The sequence below is a fragment of the Melozone crissalis genome, unplaced genomic scaffold (assembly GCF_028551555.1).
Source record: "Melozone crissalis strain CALT ecotype California unplaced genomic scaffold, PUWL_Pcris_2 ptg000005l_1, whole genome shotgun sequence".
In the NCBI taxonomy this organism is placed as follows: domain Eukaryota; kingdom Metazoa; phylum Chordata; class Aves; order Passeriformes; family Passerellidae; genus Melozone; species Melozone crissalis.
In genome coordinates, this window is record NW_026535783.1 from 28,437,658 (window position 1) to 28,457,272 (window position 19,615).

The following is a 19,615-nucleotide window of genomic DNA, read 5'->3' on the forward strand; positions in this document are numbered from 1 at the left end:
CAACTTTCAACAGTATCAGGGTTACTTTACCCAAAATAGTCTTGATATAAATTGTCTCTTAAGTGTCACAGAAATTAAACAAGGCTCTGACCCAAAGAAGACCTCGCTCTACACTGTAGTCTTTTAGTGAGACTAACATATGGTACAGACAGAGTATCACCACTCCTGAGGGCAATTTTTGAAGTGAAGATGTTATCACATGTGATTTAGAAAAACAACTGAGTAACTTTGGAGTTTTTTGTTGGTTTGGGGGTTTTTTGTTTGGTTCTCTCAGTTTGTTTTTTTGTTTTTTTTGTTTTTTTTAATGGTGCGATATTATCAGATTAAACACATTGCAAAAGCAGTTACATACAATTACAAGCAAAAACCCCAGCTATAGGTATTAATACTGGCTTGAATTTATGTATCCATATAAACAGAGTTTTCTATATACTGATAGCACCATAACAAATTCAAGTGATTCTAAAGATGGTTATGAAGTTTTAAGTTTTCTATTGTAAGTTGTTACAGCAAGAGATAGATTTGAAAGGCTTCTGAATTTGTGTGTTCGTAATTAATTTCTCAGTTGCTCAAGTACACAAGGAAGAAATGAAATCCCAATGTACTTTAACAGCACTGCGTCAATATCTAGTCATACAAAAGTTTCCTGCAGTACACACACTTGAGGTAGACAGATCTCATTTATATGTGTATATGTATATATATATTTGTTTGTGTGTGTGTGTATATATATATATATATATTCTGATTAAGGTGGTTAACCAGAATGCTGTCTGGCAGCTTTAGTTTAATGTCTACATCAGGTACAGCCACTTGGTGTATACTCTGGGTGCACAGAGCTGGGACCCTTACAGTCCTGTCCACATTCTCAGGGCCTCAGTGGCAAAGCAAGACTCTTTTTCACATTAGAACAATAACAATCATGTAAGAAATAGCTCCAGAGAGGCCCAGCATGTCAGCCTGTGTACACATCCATACCACCTGCATTGACTGCTTTCATGGAAAGTTTTAAAAATGGTAGACACATGATCTTGTTTGTTATTTTCTGCCAGATCAAGTAATGCTAAAGACAGAAAAAAAGCTGAAATACACAAACAGCAAGACAAAATCAGAGCCAAATTTGATTGCACGAATCACAGACATGCACACAACCACCACACAAGAACCAGATGTGGAGTTCTGTGTGACCTAAACATTCAAATACAGCTATCTTAACACTTTTGTCTGCATGGACAGCAGCATGTTCTGGCCTTTGTGTGGCTCTCCTTTCCATCTCCACAATTCAGGAGAATGCTTTTCATTCTCTGCTCACATAATTTCTTTTTTGTTTCCTTCCTCCTCACATCTGTGACTGTAATCAAAACAAGGAGCCCTGTTGTCAAAGGTAAACACAAGCAGCAGCAGAGCTCGGAAAGGAGAACTGAAGACTCCAGAGAGGGAAATTAAGGGAAATGTGCTGAGGAATGTAGCGCTTTGAAAACTCAAGAGGAAGAATATTTAAAATGCTTAGATAAATCTCTTGCAGTATCAGCTTCTGGTTACTAAGTAACACTTTCTAGCAGAAGAAGCAAAGGAGCACAGCAAGAGGAAGCAGGGCTTCTTATCAAAAGATAATTTATCAAAAAATAACAGGGTTTAATAATAGGAATAGCGACTAGCATTTTCAGCTGACAGGAAAACTCTTCCAAAAATTAGGTTAACTATTTCCAGCTGGCCATAATAGGGCATAAACTATTTTCAGTGACTTCACACCTGCGCCAGACAAATGTTCTTACAATTGCACTATGGATGATACATAGTGGATATAGCTTGCAGAAATCACTTTCAACTACAGTTTTTTAAAAGCCAATTATTTCCAAAAGCCTTACAAAAAGTGCAGCGAGCCCTGCTAAGTGCCATTGAGGGTGCTTTCTATAACATATATAGTTATATGTGTATATAGATTTATGTACCCATACATAGATTCATGTGTATTACCTTGCATCCATTAGGGCTGATGCAAGCAAAATTACTAGTTAAGGCCAAAAGGTGCTAAAATAATCTTGTCTTGACTCCCCCTTCCTCCCCACCCCATGTAAGTTTGGAATTGCAGTACAGAAAATGCTATGGTTTTGTAAGAAAACAGCTAAAGAAGTTTAAAGTTGCTTGTAAGTTTTAATCAGTGAAATGAAAAATCTGCAATACTCCCACAGTTGTCCAAGAGTCACTGTTTCAATAGCTAGTGATAGCAAATTCTCTCTAAATTAAAAACTGATTTCTGCAAGCCACAATACATAAGAAATGTTTATTTTTTAAGAAATTCACAAATCTAGCACTTGTGAGTATTTGTCATTACGTGGTGCAATTTATACCATAGCAAAATATATATCACAGCACATTAAAATCAACTGAAATTATTTCTATTAGTCTTACCAAATTAACACATATACAGAAGTATCAAAACTTTATTAAAACACAAGGTGAGGGAGAGCAATAACTGGGCAAAAATGACAAATTTACTGGTTTCCCAGACTTTCTTAAGTTTTCAATGCAGCATAATAAATTATCACCAGTCACTGTATTATCAGGTATGTTCAATGCTCTACAGAGTAACTTGAATAAAGCCAATGCAATCAGGCATACTATATAAGACAATAACACTTTGCAAAAATATAGTTTTTAAAGATTTAGAATGCAAGAAGTAACTAAAGCAACTTGGTGTCAAAAGCAACATATTTATATCACCCCACAACACTCAAACTTTTTTTCTGTGTGTAACTGTAAGAGACAAATCAGGCTGAGCTACATGGAACTGTGAAGTGTTTTCAGTATCTGTAAACTTAATGCTGGTAGTGTCTTGCTGAGTTGAAACTTCTTTCTTCCATACAAAAAAGTATAAATATTGTCTGCCCAGAAGTCTAGGTAACACATCCCTAGAAGAAATATTCAGGACAGCCCACTATGAAAGCCCTCCAGTCTTCCAAAATTATTCAGCTGGTTTGTGTCATGTGATTAGTGATGCACTAAGAAGGTGCCAGATGATAGTCTCTGCAAAAAGCTCTGTCCAGAAGGACACTTAAGTTCCCTTACAGCAAGTCCATTTTGGGTCTATAATGTAGCAGTAGAGGTGCTTTCTGCAAGACAGAAATACCAGTAAGTTAAGAAACAAATCCAGAACTAATCTGTTCAGTAGGAAAAACTTCTGTGTCATAAACTAAAGCTTCAATTAAAGTCAAGAGCGGCTATCTGATCTGTCAAAAATCCACCAAGACAAAGACAAGGGGCAACTTCATCTGTGGGGCTCAAACAAGTGATAAAGAACCCTTTCCCCTTTATCTCAGGAGCAGATGTGTTTATCTTGGAAAACTCCCTGAAGTAAGGGTTGTCCAGAAAGCAGAAATTAGAGTATGTGGTAGTTCATATTTAATAGCTCTCACTTGATTCCTCTTCTGTGAAAGCATCCATTGACTTTTTTTATGAATAGGCAACATTTTACACCACAACATCCTGCACTATGGACTTTTGTGTCTCATAAAAACAATTACTTCAGCTTGTTTGTTCTGGGCCTTTCGTGTCTCAGCTCCATTTTACATCCACCATTTCTTTCACTTGGGAGGGCAGTTCACAGTTCTGCTTTCCATATGACTCACAATTACACAGATCTCTCAGACGTGAAGAATAGACTGTATGGATGCACATCAATTTGATGCTCCTGTTTGGTTCTCTCTGCTACAATGCAAACCCTAATGTTTGCATTGTATCCTTTTATCTATACCTACATTCAACTTCAGGTGTTTGTTAATCTCCTGTCACTCAAAACCATAAAGACCATTTTCAGGTCATTCAGAAACACCATATGAAACAGATTCCAGCAGGATTCCACTTGTGACATCTCTGCATTTTTAACACTGACCATTGACTTTATCCTGTGACTCTTACACAGGTCAATTATTTTGTAATTCCAAACAGAAAAATACTTCTCTACTCCAACATGGACCTCTTCTAGATATGCATCCAAAGCCACCAAGTGATTTCACCTCAGTGTACACGGTATGCTCAGAATGTGTTGCTTTTGCATTACAAATACAAACTTCTTGTTCCAGTAACTCTGTGTGTACATATACTGATCTCCCTCCTAAGTGTTCCGTCGTTTTGCTACTCATTCTTACTGCCTGAAGGAGTTAAAAATAATACTTTTTGTAGCTTCTACTTCCTCTGACAGACTTGAAAACAATTAGACTATTAATACAGTGTTTCCTTTTCTCTTCCAATGAATATTAATTCTCCTTTCCTTCATTTACTGGAAACAAATAAATACTTGGCATCTATGGATTTTGTGGTAGAAACTTATAAAAGTACCTTCTATAAAGCTATACTGCAGTACAGTTCCAAATTATCGCTATTTTATAAACATTTTATTTGGCTATTTCATGATATACATTGAATCATTGTGTCATACCTTAAATCTCCATCTAGTAACAACTACAAACTTGAGCGTATGGTCCTTGCCAAGAATCTCTTCATTGCATAATATGTCCAGCTGACAAAATAAAGGTGACAGTTAATTCACTGGGACTCAATTCACCAAACAACGTATTTCACATATTATTATACATTTGACAAGACTTTTTTCTCTGAAGACACTGGAACTGGTAATCCTAAAGTTGCCCTGCAGACAAAAATCACACCAGGAAAGAAAAGATAAAATCTGCTCTCAACATGAAGTACCGAAAGATGATATCAATGCCCGCCTAAGAAATATAGTAAGATATGGATTTAATGTTTGATTTATCTTCCCAAGCAGTACTAAGGTCCTTTCCTGAAAGCTTTACATGCTTCTAAAATGCTTGAATACAGGACAAGGGGAGAGGACTCTCAAAGAGAGCTGTTATTTAGCATACTATCAAATTTTTTTTACCTAACACCAGCCAGGTGGCATTGTTACAAGGACAGAGGTTTTTTTAAAAAAACAGTCTGCCATATATTTACATTCTACATTTATAGGGGTTTTACAGATACTAAACAGGTATTTTTTGTTTTCTCTCTCTGTTTTTAAAAATCTTGGTATTAGAAACAAGGGAAGATCTCAACATAAAAGTATGAGGGATCATATGACTACTAATCAGCTGAACTACAACAGCTGAACATGAACTAAAACCAGGGAACATGTATGAAAACAACAAGTTCCACCAAGTTGGCTTATGTTACAATGTTTTACCACATAGCCCAGGAAGGCCTGAATGTGCACGCTGTCCACTTACACAGCAGTAACTCAAACCTGAAACAGTCTGTATCAAGCAACCAAGTAACCACGCGCTCTAATTCTCCTTCTATATGACTTAGTACTAGTAAAATGATTACATGACCATTTATGTACTTTTTAAGAAGGCAGAAAGGGATAACAAAAAAATAAACAGTACTCCAGAAAAGTTTTTCTTTCAGTAGAAACCAAGTAGATTCTTAAGTCACATCTTGGCACACTGCATCGGAGAAGCGGCTTACACATGCATATACCAAAAGAATATATTAAAAAAATCTCTTCTGAACAATCCTTGTAGCTATGTCAGGAGACAACCACCTCTGAGCCAGCTCAGGACAAGACGGGATACAAGGTTTTGTTTCAGGAAAACTGGCAGAGTTTGGGGATATACTTGAACCATAAGAGAGAGAGAGTGTTAGTTTGAAGTGTACAGAAGCTATGGAGGAAAAGTGATAGAGATGCAAATTGGCTGTTGACAAGATCAAGCAGCAAGGTGTTGACACACTGGACTGGAAAGCAGATTATTTGATTTGTATGAAATGTCTTAATGAAATTCAGTGAATCCGTGTCATAATATGGATTTGAGAGATGTCAAGCTGAGAGTCAAGTGAGATGTCCAGAAACTGTTAACAAGATCCAGCCAAGTGATAAATAGGGGCTGCATTCGTAGTTTGCCACTTTTTTGAATCTAGTCTAGGAGAAGTTCAAAGTATTGCCTTTCTTTCTGTACCTTTCAACTTAAATTCTTCTCATGATACCCTGTAAACACAGGGAAAAGTAGGCATCTGATAACACTCTGGTTGAGGTAGGCAGCAACTTCAGACTGAGCTTCACTAAGGGCACAGAAAAAAACAACATATTTGTGGTGCTTTCTCTTCAATGGGACTTTACTGTTGAAGTGGTTCTGTTTGGCCCCTGTAGAGTGCAAACTTCCTAAAATGTTGGAGATAAACTCAACTACAATATATCAAACAAATAATCTTGCCAGAGTCCGTTTAAACACATGTGGAAGCACAAAACCAAACTTTTTGCCCAACTATTTAAAAATGCGCATGAAAAGATGCACTGCAAACTAAGTGGAAAGTCCTGTACAGACCCAAGAAAGGACAAGAAAATTGCTATGTAACATATATAGCATTCAAGAAGCGGTGTATGCTTCTGTTTTCTGAAAATAAAATCAGAATAAAAGACATCCTTTTGCAAAGGAACAAACCCACCCCTTTCAAGTTTTTGTATCTGTAAACTTACTTTTAAAAATTAAAATATTACCTCATTAAAAGAAGAAAGGTTGAGTTTTTTGGCAATGAACTTCTTTAGATGCAAGACTGTTGCTTGTGCAGAGCAACGAATCCATTTTCGTTTCAATCCACGCAGTTTGCTGCTATTGCACTCCAAGCAGATGCTTACCTTCAGGAAAAGGCAAAAAATCAAAAGTTGGCTGCAACAATTATCTGCAGTCTTATGTATTCCACATGCAATTTTTATTAATCCAATATAGCGAAGTACAGTACTAGTATTCTTTACACTGAAACGCCTATTAAGAAAACCATATTTTCTAAGATTTCCTAAGTTGAGTGGTAAGTAATAAGACAAATGGTGTTCAAGTAGTAATTTTTGATGTTGGAACAAGGCTGCCTCAGTCCACATTCATAGGTTGTCAATAGCTTAAGAGGGCCATATGCTAAAAGCCAGAGCAAGAAAACAGTAAGAAAACTATTGTCAATTCTTAAAGATTGCTTCTAATATAATTTCTTGCTGTCAATACAACTGCTAATCTAGTTTAATTTTAACATGTTTAAAAAGAATGAATACAAATGATATGACAAATATTTCAAATTCTCACTTTTTCTCCCATCCAGTTATTCATTACAGTCTAAACTCTTTGTGATGGTATGCTTGTATTACACTAGGAGGATCTAGTAACATGTACAATCCCTTTGAAAGTTCCCTTACATGGCAACTGGGAAGAAAATTAACCCAAGCTAAAGTTACTCTGGACTCGCATAACCAGAAGTCATAAAAGGCATGGCTTGTTTATACCAAAGGGAAGTTTCACCTTCAAACAAGCTTTGTGTTCTAAACTTCACAGTGGGCTTCCCTGCTTTTATAATCTTTTTATGATTCAGGGCTAACACTGTATTAGTATTAAAGGTTGAAAACAAATTATGTACTAAGTTAGTAAGACTGCTGTTAAGGAAACCTGTCTGGCCATCCAGGAGCCACTCTGGCAGCCACATTCACACCACCTAAGCTGAGAATGAAGCCCCTTCACACCTACACCCCTCACACTCACATTCAGACCAGGATTCCCTACCAGCTCAACCCCAGGTTTTCCATAGCAGAGTCTCAGACATCCAGGTCCTTCAAACAGCTTAATCATGGTGCAGTAACTAAATAACAGCTCCAGCTGGTGCCTCTGAGAAGGGGCCCCAAACAAAGGAACCCCTGGGCTCTCATACCCTCACAGCACCAAAGTCTGGGGGTCTCAGCTGCTTCTGTGTCTCGGTGTCCAGTCCCCAGGCTGGTGCCACAGGTCCCTGTGCCCCTTCCCCTGCACCCTGAGCTACCTGCACTGAATGTGTTAACAGTGCCAGAGTTTTAATCCATAATTACCAATACACATTCAGCTTAATGTGTCGTGGCAACACTGGGGTACACTCCTGTATAAAGCAGAAAATTACATTAATTTGTTTTGACAGCAAACTTTACAGACTCATAAACAATCAAAACTATAAAGATATCTGGAAGAAGATTTGAATGTATTCTCCATTCCTGGCAAAACCCAAAGGTAAAACCTCATGCTTACAAAAAAGCACTGTCCAAACTGCATCATGTTTTTATCAGAGAACAGAAAGAAGTAGCTTGAAATAAACTCATTTTCTTCTCTGTTAGATTATCAAAGTTACCTTACCAAACCACAACAGCTAAAACACAAGATAAAACTAGAGCATGCCCTATGAGCCCACCTGTTCATCACTTCGGTGGTAGTCATTATCTTCTTCCTGTTTTTCCTCCGAAGTTTCTTTATTTATATTTTCATCTGCTTTAGTTTCACCTTAGATAAAAAAACCCACATATATGGGATACTCAAATATTATTATCATATATAAACTCCACATACACTCAGCAGCATCTGATAGTGCCAATACAATTAAAACAGCAAGTTTCAGGACTGCAGTATAGAATAAGCTTTGCTATTCCCAAATTGTGCTTATCAGCTCAAGCTACACTTCCAGCCAACAGCCCGTGACATGAAAGAGGAGTTCAGCTGCTAACAGCCCAGAAGCTGGGTAATTTCACAGTCCCCATGTAGGCACTGCTATGGAGACCAACTTTGCCACAAGCAACATGCAATTAACAGCTAAAACCAAAATTCTGTGCAGAAATAAGGGACAAGGCAACAATCCTATGCTGACTCTATTCCTTGCTGTTACAAAACAATGATTGTAATATACTCACTGGGCACATACTTCCAAAAGATCTGTCCATCAATTTACTATATATCACCCACCAAAGACAGAATAAATAAAGGACTATTTACCATTTCGATGAGAATCTAGGTGCTGTTTTGTAGAACATGTCTCCCCTTTGATATCCCCTGGAACTTCCATGCCCAGTTTGTGATAAAACTCCCTTTGCTTTTTCATTTCCGCTGTTTAAAATTGCAAATATTAATTCCTGTAATAAAGTTCTAATGCAATATTTATGAAGTTATTCCAAATCCCTTCCCACTTTAGGATTGCCAACAAGTGGCGGTGGTGTCATTATTTACTGTCTTCTATCACTCCTATTGCATCAAGTTACGCCTAATCTTATTTTTCAGAATTAGAAAAGCATAAAGTTATCTGTATAGTTACTACTATACTATTACTGCTAGAATGAGATGGAATTTAAAATACTGCAGCTAATTTTGAATATCCCCCATTTTGAACATGACCCCCATTTTGAATATGATCCCCATTTTGAATGCTGAGTATTTCAGTCAAAACATTGGTTTTGAATTTTTATTCATAGTTCTGGTTTTCAATATCCCAGAAATTATTTTTAAAGTATCTATTTAATCACACTGACAGTTGGAAATGCCCTGGTTAAAAAGCAGCTTCAATAGATTAAAATACTCTATTTAAATAAAAACTTTAACATACATTAAGACCAAAAAAACCCACTGAGCAATATTTATAAAGTATTTCTTTAGTTTAACAGATCTAGCATCAAAGAGGATTATGAAAACAGTAATTGAAATTTCTCTAACAAAAAAGAACTCCCAAAAATAGCAGAAACTAAAAGCATTTTAAAATTGCATTTTACCTCTGAGAATTCTAGAAAGCTTGCACAACAGGTATACAAAAACAAATGAGAGTTATGGTATGGCAACATTTGAAAGCTGAATGACTATTCTGCTTTACATAATACTGCTTTTGGAAGAAATCCCACGTTGCCTCCTACCACCCCCACACTCAGTTGTTGCTACTACAGGTACGAAATTAAATTAATTGCTAAAAATTACACTAGTGAAAGAGTCTCGTTTTCCACTGCATTTTTTTCTCAGTTGCCCCCCTGGCCCCTCTTTACATCACTTGAAACTTTCTTTTATCTTTAATGTCAAAGAAGTATGTGCAAACTGGCCTTTAAAAAGGTCACACCGCAACTTACCTTCTTGGAGGCCCGGCACAAGTTTGTAAACAATATCTTGCATTGTTCTGTCATGACTAGCAAGGAAAAAAACAACAAAAAACCAAAATCAAAAGCTTAAGTTCATGATCTTGATTGAAAACATTTCTCTTAAAGAAGTTCCACTACTAACCATATGCAAAAATCTCTAAATTCATTTAAGAAGAATTTTACTTTTCAATCAGTATTTCTATCAAACCAGAAAGAACAGCAACACAAAAGAAATTATGAAAAAGTATAAGCTAAGACAGAAAACAAATGGAAGTGTGAGAAAAACTAGTCTGTAGACTAGTTTTCACAATTCAGCCCACTGAGTATGTCCTTCTGCATCAAGACAAGTATGACAGTAATAACCTAAAACTCTTTTCCAGCTTAGAGATAAACTCATTTTAATTACAAAAGAATCAATAATAGCTTGTTTCTCACCCCTAAAGACTAATTTCTCACATTTCTAGATTAGTTATCTTTACTAGGATCTTCTAAAATGTATGAGACGAGTTCAGAGAAAAAGACCACAACAAACTAAATTTTACTTTTTTCTTAAAAGGGCAAAGTAACTGTGAGAAACATTATTTAGCTAAGTAGCCTGTAGAGGTAGTGTGGCTCAAATGAAAAAAAGTCAACAATCCCACTGCAGGACAGAGGGGACAGGTAAAATTCTAAACTTTAATCCCCAGCTCACCTAGAAAAATCCTGTTCTAATCTAAAATAAGTTATGGATCTCAAAGAAATTAAGTATTACATTAAATTCCAATTAAGAAATAGTATAAGAAGCATTTCAAGTGTCTGCCTTGACTGCTGCAATGTCATAATCTCAAAAGTGTCTGCAGTATCAAGTCCTGAATTGGATTTCAACAGAAAAGGCTTACAAGAGTAGTCTCAGGCTTCTCATAACCTGACATGAGCACTCCACAGCAGTGGAGATCAGTAAGCAAGTACAGAAATGGTGACAAATCAAGACATTTACAAGCAGTAATTACAATATTCTAAGTAGCACTACAAGATTCAGAATATCACTTATCCTAAATTCATGTCATTTTCACCACCAGCAATCTCATTTGTACAGGCTGAGATGATGAAATGTCATTTATGGATTGCAAACACTTTGCCAAAATTATTTGAACAAAAATATATAAGTATGACACCACCATTAAATCAGAGGTGACAATTTGGGGGTTGGAACTAGATCATACAGATGATCTTTAAGGTACCAAAGAATTTAAGACTCTGTGATGCTATTTAACAGTATTTAAAAATGTAAACAAGGAGACACATTTGGTTTACCTGTTTTTCAGACAGATGAATAGGAGTTTAAATCTCCATTTTCAAATACCTTGTGATACTCCAGACTGTCAATTATTTTTTTAAAAAGGTAAATAAACAGACTGGACAAAGTCTGTTTCAGTTTCAATGGGCAATATTTTACAACTAATTTAAACAGCTTACTTAAGTTGAAGTGTATTCAACAATAAAAAACAAATAACAAATTGCCTTCTAGCTGCTCTCAATATCATGTTGTTTCCTGGCCCTTTTTGCACAAAAATCAAGTTTTTGAACTGAGGCAAACATGTTGTCTTAAATGTCATTTATTCATTCTTGCCTATTTGCATGTACCTGTCCCTTTAATTATACACTCATACAGGAGTATGAGTGTATATTATAAATGTGGAGACAGCATACTTAGTTACAGGCTCCTGAATGAGGGTGAGCTTGAGCAATGTAAGTATGTGTAGAACACTGACAGTTTTCTGTAAAAGTGCAATCAGACTCATTTGCTAAAACCATTGCTTCCAAAATTGTTATAGAAGAGAGAAAGGCATGTTGAAAAATGCTATGAACAAACACAAGCTCTTTATAGTGGAAGACAAAACACTATTTGATATGCAACAGCTAATGCAGACACACCATTACAATGTATTTTCATCAGCAGGAGTAAAATGGAAAGAAAGCACTCAAGGAAAAGAAAAAGAACGTCTTTTCTGACAAGAAAAGGAGGAAAAAACCCAACAAAAATACTTAGTGAACATGCAATTTGACTATGCAAATGCAGATGGAAAATAAAGAGGTGACTGGCAAAAGCCAACATGGCTTTCACTATGAGCAAACCGTGTCTGACAAATTGGGTGGTCTTCTATGATGAGGTTACAGAGACAGTGGATGAGGAAAGGGTGAGTCATGGCATCTACCTGGACTTGTGCAAAGCATTTGATGCTGTCCCGCACAACATCCTTGTCCCTAACTGGAGAGATCTGGATTTGACTAATGCAGCACTTGGTGCATAAGGAATTGTTGGATTAAGAAAGGCTGGATAAAAAAGTCTGGATGGTTGCACTCAAAAGAGTTGTGATCAACAGTTCAATATCTAAGAGGAGACCAGTCACAAGTGCTGTCCCTCAGGGGTCAGTACTGAGATCAATGCTGTTTAACATCTTTGTCAGTGACAGTGGGATTGAGAGCACCCTCAGCAAATCTGCCAGCAACACCAAGCTGTATGGGGCAGTAGACATGCTGGAAGGAAGCAGTGCTTAGGAGGTAGGTCCATGTGAAGCTCCAAGTTCAACAAGGCCAAGTACAAGGTCCTGTACCTGGACTGGGGTAATTCCAAGCACAAATATAGGCTGGGCAGAGAAGTGACTGAGTGCAGCTCTGAGGGGAAGGACATGGGGATATTAGCAAATAGAAAAATCAACATCACCTGGCAATGTGCACTTGCAGTCCAGAAAGCCAAGTGCAACCTAGGCTGCATCAAAAGAAACTCAGCAGCAGATCGAAGCAGGTGATTCTGTCCTTCTACTCTGCCTGCAAAAGCTCCCACCTAGACCAGTGCTTTCAGCTCTGAGGCCCCCAAAGGATGTGGACCTACTGGGGTGAGTCCACAGGAGAGCCATGAAAATGACCCTCTCTCATGTGAAGACAGGCTGATAGAGTTGGAGCTGTAGAGCCTGGAGAAGGTAGACTGCAGGGAACTGTCAGAGCAGTCTTCCAGTACATGCAGGGAACCCAAAAGAAGGCTGGAAATAGACTTTTTAGACAAGAATGTAGTCATAGGACAAGGGGGAATGGTTTTAAACTAAAAGATGACAGATATAGGTTAGATAACAGGTAGAAATTCTTCAGTGAGAGTGGCAAGGCTGGAAGAGGTTGTTCAGAGAAGTTGTGCATACCCCACCCCCAGAAAGGAGGTGGGGTGGGGGGGTCAGTCCTGGCTTCATGGAACTTTGAGAAACCTGAACTAGACGATCTCAAAGGTCCCTTCCAGCCCAAACCATTCTATGATGATTCTATGACATTCTTATCTGTTCCTACAAACTAAGCAGACGTTTGAAAGATTAACTGAACAATAAAGCTGAAAATTATTTCTCTTATTACTGTCACACAGAAAAGCACTGTTCAACTGAGACTAATTTTTGATAATTTTGTAAAAGTGTAATTCCTACAAACGTTTCATATATATAATTTTTACAACCCAAGCATACAAAATGAGGAATTACTATATCCCATTAAAAATTACACTGAAATTAAACATTTGAGTGTATAGTTAACTTGCTTGTAAGTCTGGAACAAGCTGCCATGCTAAGGCCTTACAAACTCATAGCAGAAGTTTCATTCTGTATCTCCTTCTCAGTCGCCTTCATACTTCTTTTTCAATGTTTAACATGCTGATAAGCAAGAGCAAAAATTCTGAGAGAAGCCATACTGTACCAAAGGGGATGACCCAGACTAGAGTGAAGCTACTTGCACTTCTGCTTTTATACTTACCCAATATACTGTAATGGGTGGCTCTGATGTATAACAATCCTACAGGTTGGACAGGTGTTGTTTTCCTCCAAATATTTCACTAGGCAGCTTCTACAGACTAGTAAAAAAGACATTCACAATTTAAAAGGAATACAAGTAGCATAACAGAAGTCTGCTTTTATACAGTCACAGAATGCACAATACTGAAATTTACATGAAGTTCATTGTTCTGCATCATATGTCTAATCTTGCAGAACACAGTTTCAAGTACCTTTCATAAAATTTCCTGATACAGGAAAAGGATGCAGTAGAATTACAGCATCTATACCTATCAAAAACCTTAACACATTACACAACAGAAAATCTCACTTCAAAATTTACTAGAACAATTTCTAGCAGGTCAACAATCAGCTTGCATGGATGACATTACAGGAACTATTTGCCATTAAGATACTGGACAAAACATATTTGCTTTAACCATGGCCACCTACAGAACAAGTGGCATGTGTGGTGGCAGCACACAAAAAGAATTCCAAAGCAGGAAAGTGGATATCTTGGTGTTATTTTAATTCTAACTTTCACAGAGTATACTACAGCTGAACTTCCACCAGAAAAAAAAAAAATGACATTGTCACAGACCTTCAATATTAGTAAAATGTCATGCTAGGAGTTGCTGAGTAGTGATTCACTGTTAAGCTGTATGTTTCTATACACATACACACAATCATCCATTGTTTTCAAAGTAAACTATTTATACACCACTCTCTGCCCCAAAACAGTACTCATAAAACACACTACTAAATTATATCCTCACTCACTTGAAGTTACAACTGAAAAGGTATGGAGAAAAGAAGGGAGGTTTTCTTGAAGTGCACTAGTTCATGTAGTCTTGATATTAATGCACTTTTCACACAAAACAAAAGGATTTCTGTAACTATAGTGCCATCTACCTCTCAAACAAGAAGACAGTACAATTACATAAAGATCCGTTGACTAAAAAAAAAGTAACAGTAAATGAAGTACTATAACTTTGCACTGTGTTTTGCATTTACACACCTAGGATGACAGCACTGTTGGTGGCAGACATTAGACAAAGCCTCATCTTGCACAGCAGTTTGTTCCAGCAGAGTGCCAGAACAGAGTGCAAAAGTGAAGCCAAACTCCATTCCTACCAAGTCAATAGAAGCAGAATCTGACAGAGGAAGCAGGGACAGGTATCCTGGAAGAGTATAGGAATGTTGCTAACTTGGGTAGGGAAGGGTCAGAAAAGCCAAATGACAGCTGAAGCTGAACTTGGCAAGGAATATGAAGCATTATAACGGTTTCTGTAAGTATGTAACAAAAAGAAGGTCAAAGAATGTGTAACCCTCAGACAAAAATGACTGGCAAATCAGTAACAATGGACAAGAAGAAGCCTGAAGTATTCAATTTTTCTGCCCCGGTCTTCTCTAGCAATTTCTCCTCCCACAGCTCTCACATAGATGAACTGCAAAGGAGGCACTGGGGGTGTAAAGTCCCTTCTACTGTGTGAAAAGATCAGGCTCACGAACACCTGGGAATGTGAATACACGTAAGTCTCTGGGACCTGACGAGATGCGTCCCAGGGTCTTGAGTTGGCTGATGTAGTTGCCAAGCCACTAACAGCGACAGTCCTGACAGTCAGGTGAAGTCCCTGGTGACCAGGAAAAGGGAAACATTGCTTCCACTTTTAGGAAGTGGTAGAAAGGGAGAGATCTGGAAATCATCAACCTGTCTACCTAAACTCTGTGCCTGGGAAGATCACTGAGTACTAGAATGTGTGCTAAGGCATGTGAAGGACAGGGAGGTGACTCCAGACAGCCAGCACAGCTTCACCAAGGACTCTGAACAACTTGATGCCACTGAAGATGCCCCTGCCCATTGCTGTGGTGATGCATTAGGTGACTTTTATAGTTCCCTTCCAACCCAAAGCATTTTGTGATATCTAAAATATCATCCCATGTTAGTACATCTTCCAGCTTGGACTAGGTAAACACTAACTCCTAAAATGAACTAGTCACAAGTTAGCTAATGTTCTGGCAGGTTTCAGTCTGAGCACAGCAGCCAAATAAATGCCACTAGACAGCTCATGAAGGGTGCTGCAGACATCTAGGTTCTTTTTTTCTGGGGTCAGGTTGGGATTATAAACTCTCCTGAAACTAGAAGTCTTTGGAGTAATGGACAGGCAATATGGAAATTGTTCTGTGGTCTGAAACAATATTACTTCTAGAATTTTGCATTACTTTGGTTTTCCAGTATCTCTGATCTCTGTTTACCCAGATATACAGGCACTGACTGTGGACATGAGCTGTACATTTTCTCATTTCTTATACACATCAGAGAGGTTTCATAAGAACAGGAACAGACAAGGATAATGTTCACTTTTTTAACAGTTTCACTTCTCTTGACTTTTTTCATTTCTGTATCTAGTTCAAGTTGACCTTTTATCATCCTGATGCATTCAGAAGATGATACATTTCATAATGTGAGGTATTCCCTTTCAAAACATAGAAACATTATAAACTTTGTGTTTATAATTTCAGTTTTGTTAGCATTTACATGTGAAACATGTAAACACTAACAAAACTGATATTACAAACAGAAAGTTTAACAAGACCAGCATGTATCATCTAGCCTAGATGTTTAATCAAGGAACAGACACAAACTAAAAAAAGACTTGACTTTTTTTTTTTAGTTACTACTAATGAAATTTTTAGTAACTAACTTAGTGGCCTACCTGTCACCGACAAACTAAAACCATAGCAGAGAAGTAAGTAGGAAAGAAAGTGAAAACACTTTGCTTCCTCCTAAACTCAGTTCTACAAAAATTTGCCCTGTTCCTCCAGAGGGCTGGCCTTGGTCATCCAAATTACTTTCACTAAAGGACCCAAGAACTTTATTTACTACTGAAGAGTCTTTGAATGGTTAAAGATCAGTAAATGAGAGAAAAATTGAAAAAGTAAGAAAAATGTGCAGTTCTGAGTAGAAGAGAATGAAAATTTCAAGGTGGTGTAATTTAGAAGAGAATTCACTATCTCAACACACAGGGTAATTTCATGATGGATTTTGCAAGGATGCTTTTCCAGGAGCATATATCATTAGCATTATCTTACACAATACAAACAATACAAACATGTATGAAGTTTTGTTAAAAACATAGGAAGGACTCTGTGCCTCTTCCCACAAAACTGATTATACAGGGCACAGTGCAAAGTAGCACTCATAAAATATAAATTGTCAAAATAAGGGAGAAACAAACTAAAGAAAACCCCAGAAAAAGTAGCAGGAAAAGGTAGTAAGGTGCATGTCCTGACTTTTGCAGTAAATGCCGTAGGGCTGTGGATTTCCTCCATAAGCAAATATAAGAGATGGTGCAGATGATACCAGCTGAGGAGTATTTGTGACGCTCCGCTTTATTTTTAAAGAACAATAAAAAATTACCTCTCTCTAGCTGTTAGCCGTGTTAACTTGTTATGATACTCATTTTGGATACACTCTTCTATCTAGCAGCAGTAAAGAAATTTGGGCAAAACTAAGTAGAAGGCTAGCTGTGAAAACAATAGTATGGAAATTGAGACAGGAAGCAAGAAGGCTCTGGAGAGACCTTAAAGCAGTCTTCCAAAAGTTGAAGAGCACTACAAGAGAGATGGAGATGAACTTTGTACAGGGGCATGTACCAACAGGACAAGGGGGAATGGCTTCAAACTGAAGGAAGATAGGTTCAGATTAGATATTAGAAATAACTGGCACAGGTAACTGGCACAGGTTGCCTGAAGAAACTATGGACGTACCATCACTGGAAGCATTCAAGGCTAGGTTATATGGGTCTTTGAACAACCTGATCCAGTAGATGCTGACCCTGCCCATGACCAGGCAACTCCATATAGATTCTAGAACTATTCTGTGATTCTCAGAATCATAGAACAAACCTTTCTACTATCCTGGATTCTATGAGGATATTCAGAACAACATGAAGTGTGACAAGTGCAGCAAATTCATCACAGCTGATAAACAGAGCTTCTAAATGGAATAAAAAACAATCACTGACAAATCATGAACATTGTCTTTTCCCTTTGTCAGATATAAAAGGTGAAGTCTGCCAACACTTTTTGTTTCATGACAAATACATATCACAAAATAATTGCCTTCCAAGAAAATTTAGGACTAAGTCATTAAGCTAATTAAACGGCCTACTAGCTTTATCAGAATAAACATAAATATTGTGGCAGAACAATTTTAAAACATGGGATGGGCTGCAAGGTTTTAAGTCATCTTTAGCTTACATGAAAATAGAAATTCACGGAGTAATTCATCAACAAACAACTACTTTATCACAATGTTTTGGAATACAAGCTTATTTCTAGGATACAGTACAACATACTTATTCTTTATCAAAAAACTACTCTGTTTTCTGCAGAGGAACGGGAGAGAAAGAGACATCTGAAAGGCTCCAGGTGGAGAATATATGCTATATCAACTGTCACAGAAGAGAGAACTAGGTATTCCACATTCCTTTAGCATGAAGACAGACTACATTCTTGAATAGTTACATAATCACTATTATTGTATATAACTTCAAGTTTATGCAGCACAGCTTTAATGTTCCCTCCATTTGCTTTGTTATAAAAGCAAATCAACTGTTAAAGAAAAGCAGTCTAGTAAAGCACATGCTTTTTTTGGCTGATGAACAATAGCTATTTGAAATTTCAACTGAAAACCATACAACATGTTTTAAAACCAAAAAGCCCAAACCAGACACAAATAGAAACCAGCAACTTTAACTTAATTATATTTCTACTTACAAGTATGCAAGCATTCTGTTACAGTAGTAGCATCGATCAGGTATCCATTGCACAGACGACAGGTTATATGGGCATTAATGTCCCAAAGCTTAATCTTCCTTGTTAGCATCTTTGGTGTCTGTGGAAGAGATGTATTATAAAGTAACACAGCTGTAGTCATTTGGGAATAAATGATTAACTTGAGTTAAGCCAGCTTCAGACTTCTGTACAATGTACACAGATGTGCGTGCACAGTGGTGGCACTAACTTTTATGTCACTTCACAGAAACTGAACAATGTAAACTCCACACTATTTTGCAAGTCAGTACTACAATAGCATAGAAAATGGCCCTTCCAGTGCGCTACTAATAAGTTCCTTTACCAACCAACAGACTCAGATTCAAGATGAAACCCTACTATCCTGGTAGCTTGAGTCATCATATTCCGTCCAGTTATGATAGAAAACTCACAAAATATGAAGGAAGAAAATCCTCAAAGTAGGTGACTTTCAGATTCAGAAGTGTTTTGACAATTGAAAAGTCAAAGTAACTGTTCAGTTTAACCACATTTTTAAGTGTTTGCCTTGTGTCACTATATTAAAGCATAATTTTGAATGGAGCTGGCAAGTAAACCTTCTGAAATCCCTTTTATTTAAACAGAAGGTAATTGAACACTACATTACAGATTAAAATAATTTCATTGGCAGAGGAGCAGCTGGTTGTGCTAAAACTTGAACTAAACATTTTTTCTTTCTTTTGAGCATGGAATTGCATAAACATCTTTAAAAGGAAAAAAGAAATTAGAAATCAAAAATGAAAAAGCTCATTTAACTTTTTTTTGTAGTAACATCAATTGTTTAGAGAGAAAACATCACACAAAGCCCATGTCTTTACAAATAAACTGTTACATTTTAAACATTTGTTATTTTTTTCAAAACATTTTGAAAATTGTACTATTACCAGAACTTGACCGGCATTCTAGTCAACTAAGAGAGCAGGCTATAATTGCTTACAACCTACTATATTTGGTTCTCGTACTGCAGAAGTCGCCAAATTACATTGTTTTCCTTTAAAGTGATTTTACTGTCCCTGGCTCACAAATACTGCTTTTCATCTAGCTCAGTTTGGAAAACATTTCAGAATTTGAATGGTGACACATGCTCTCTAAG

General features: G+C 37.1%; 1 protein-coding gene across 7 annotated transcripts in view; it reads right to left on the reverse strand.

Moving 5' to 3' along the window:
- Window positions 1-278: 278 nt before the first annotated feature.
- The window catches only part of PCGF3 (polycomb group ring finger 3), a 52,670-nt gene continuing 33,333 nt past the window's right edge, over window positions 279-19,615 (reverse strand). For all 7 annotated transcript variants that reach the window (XM_054283140.1, XM_054283138.1, XM_054283139.1 and 4 more), the window contains 8 exons: window positions 18,469-18,586; window positions 13,670-13,766; window positions 9,893-9,948; window positions 8,781-8,891; window positions 8,206-8,294; window positions 6,509-6,646; window positions 4,439-4,519; window positions 279-3,113 (listed from right to left, as the gene is read on the reverse strand). In XM_054283140.1, the coding sequence (XP_054139115.1) occupies window positions 3,066-3,113; window positions 4,439-4,519; window positions 6,509-6,646; window positions 8,206-8,294; window positions 8,781-8,891; window positions 9,893-9,948; window positions 13,670-13,766; window positions 18,469-18,577 (729 nt within the window). In that variant the 5' untranslated portion in view covers window positions 18,578-18,586 and the 3' untranslated portion in view covers window positions 279-3,065. The remainder of the gene's footprint in view (window positions 3,114-4,438; window positions 4,520-6,508; window positions 6,647-8,205; window positions 8,295-8,780; window positions 8,892-9,892; window positions 9,949-13,669; window positions 13,767-18,468; window positions 18,587-19,615) is intronic.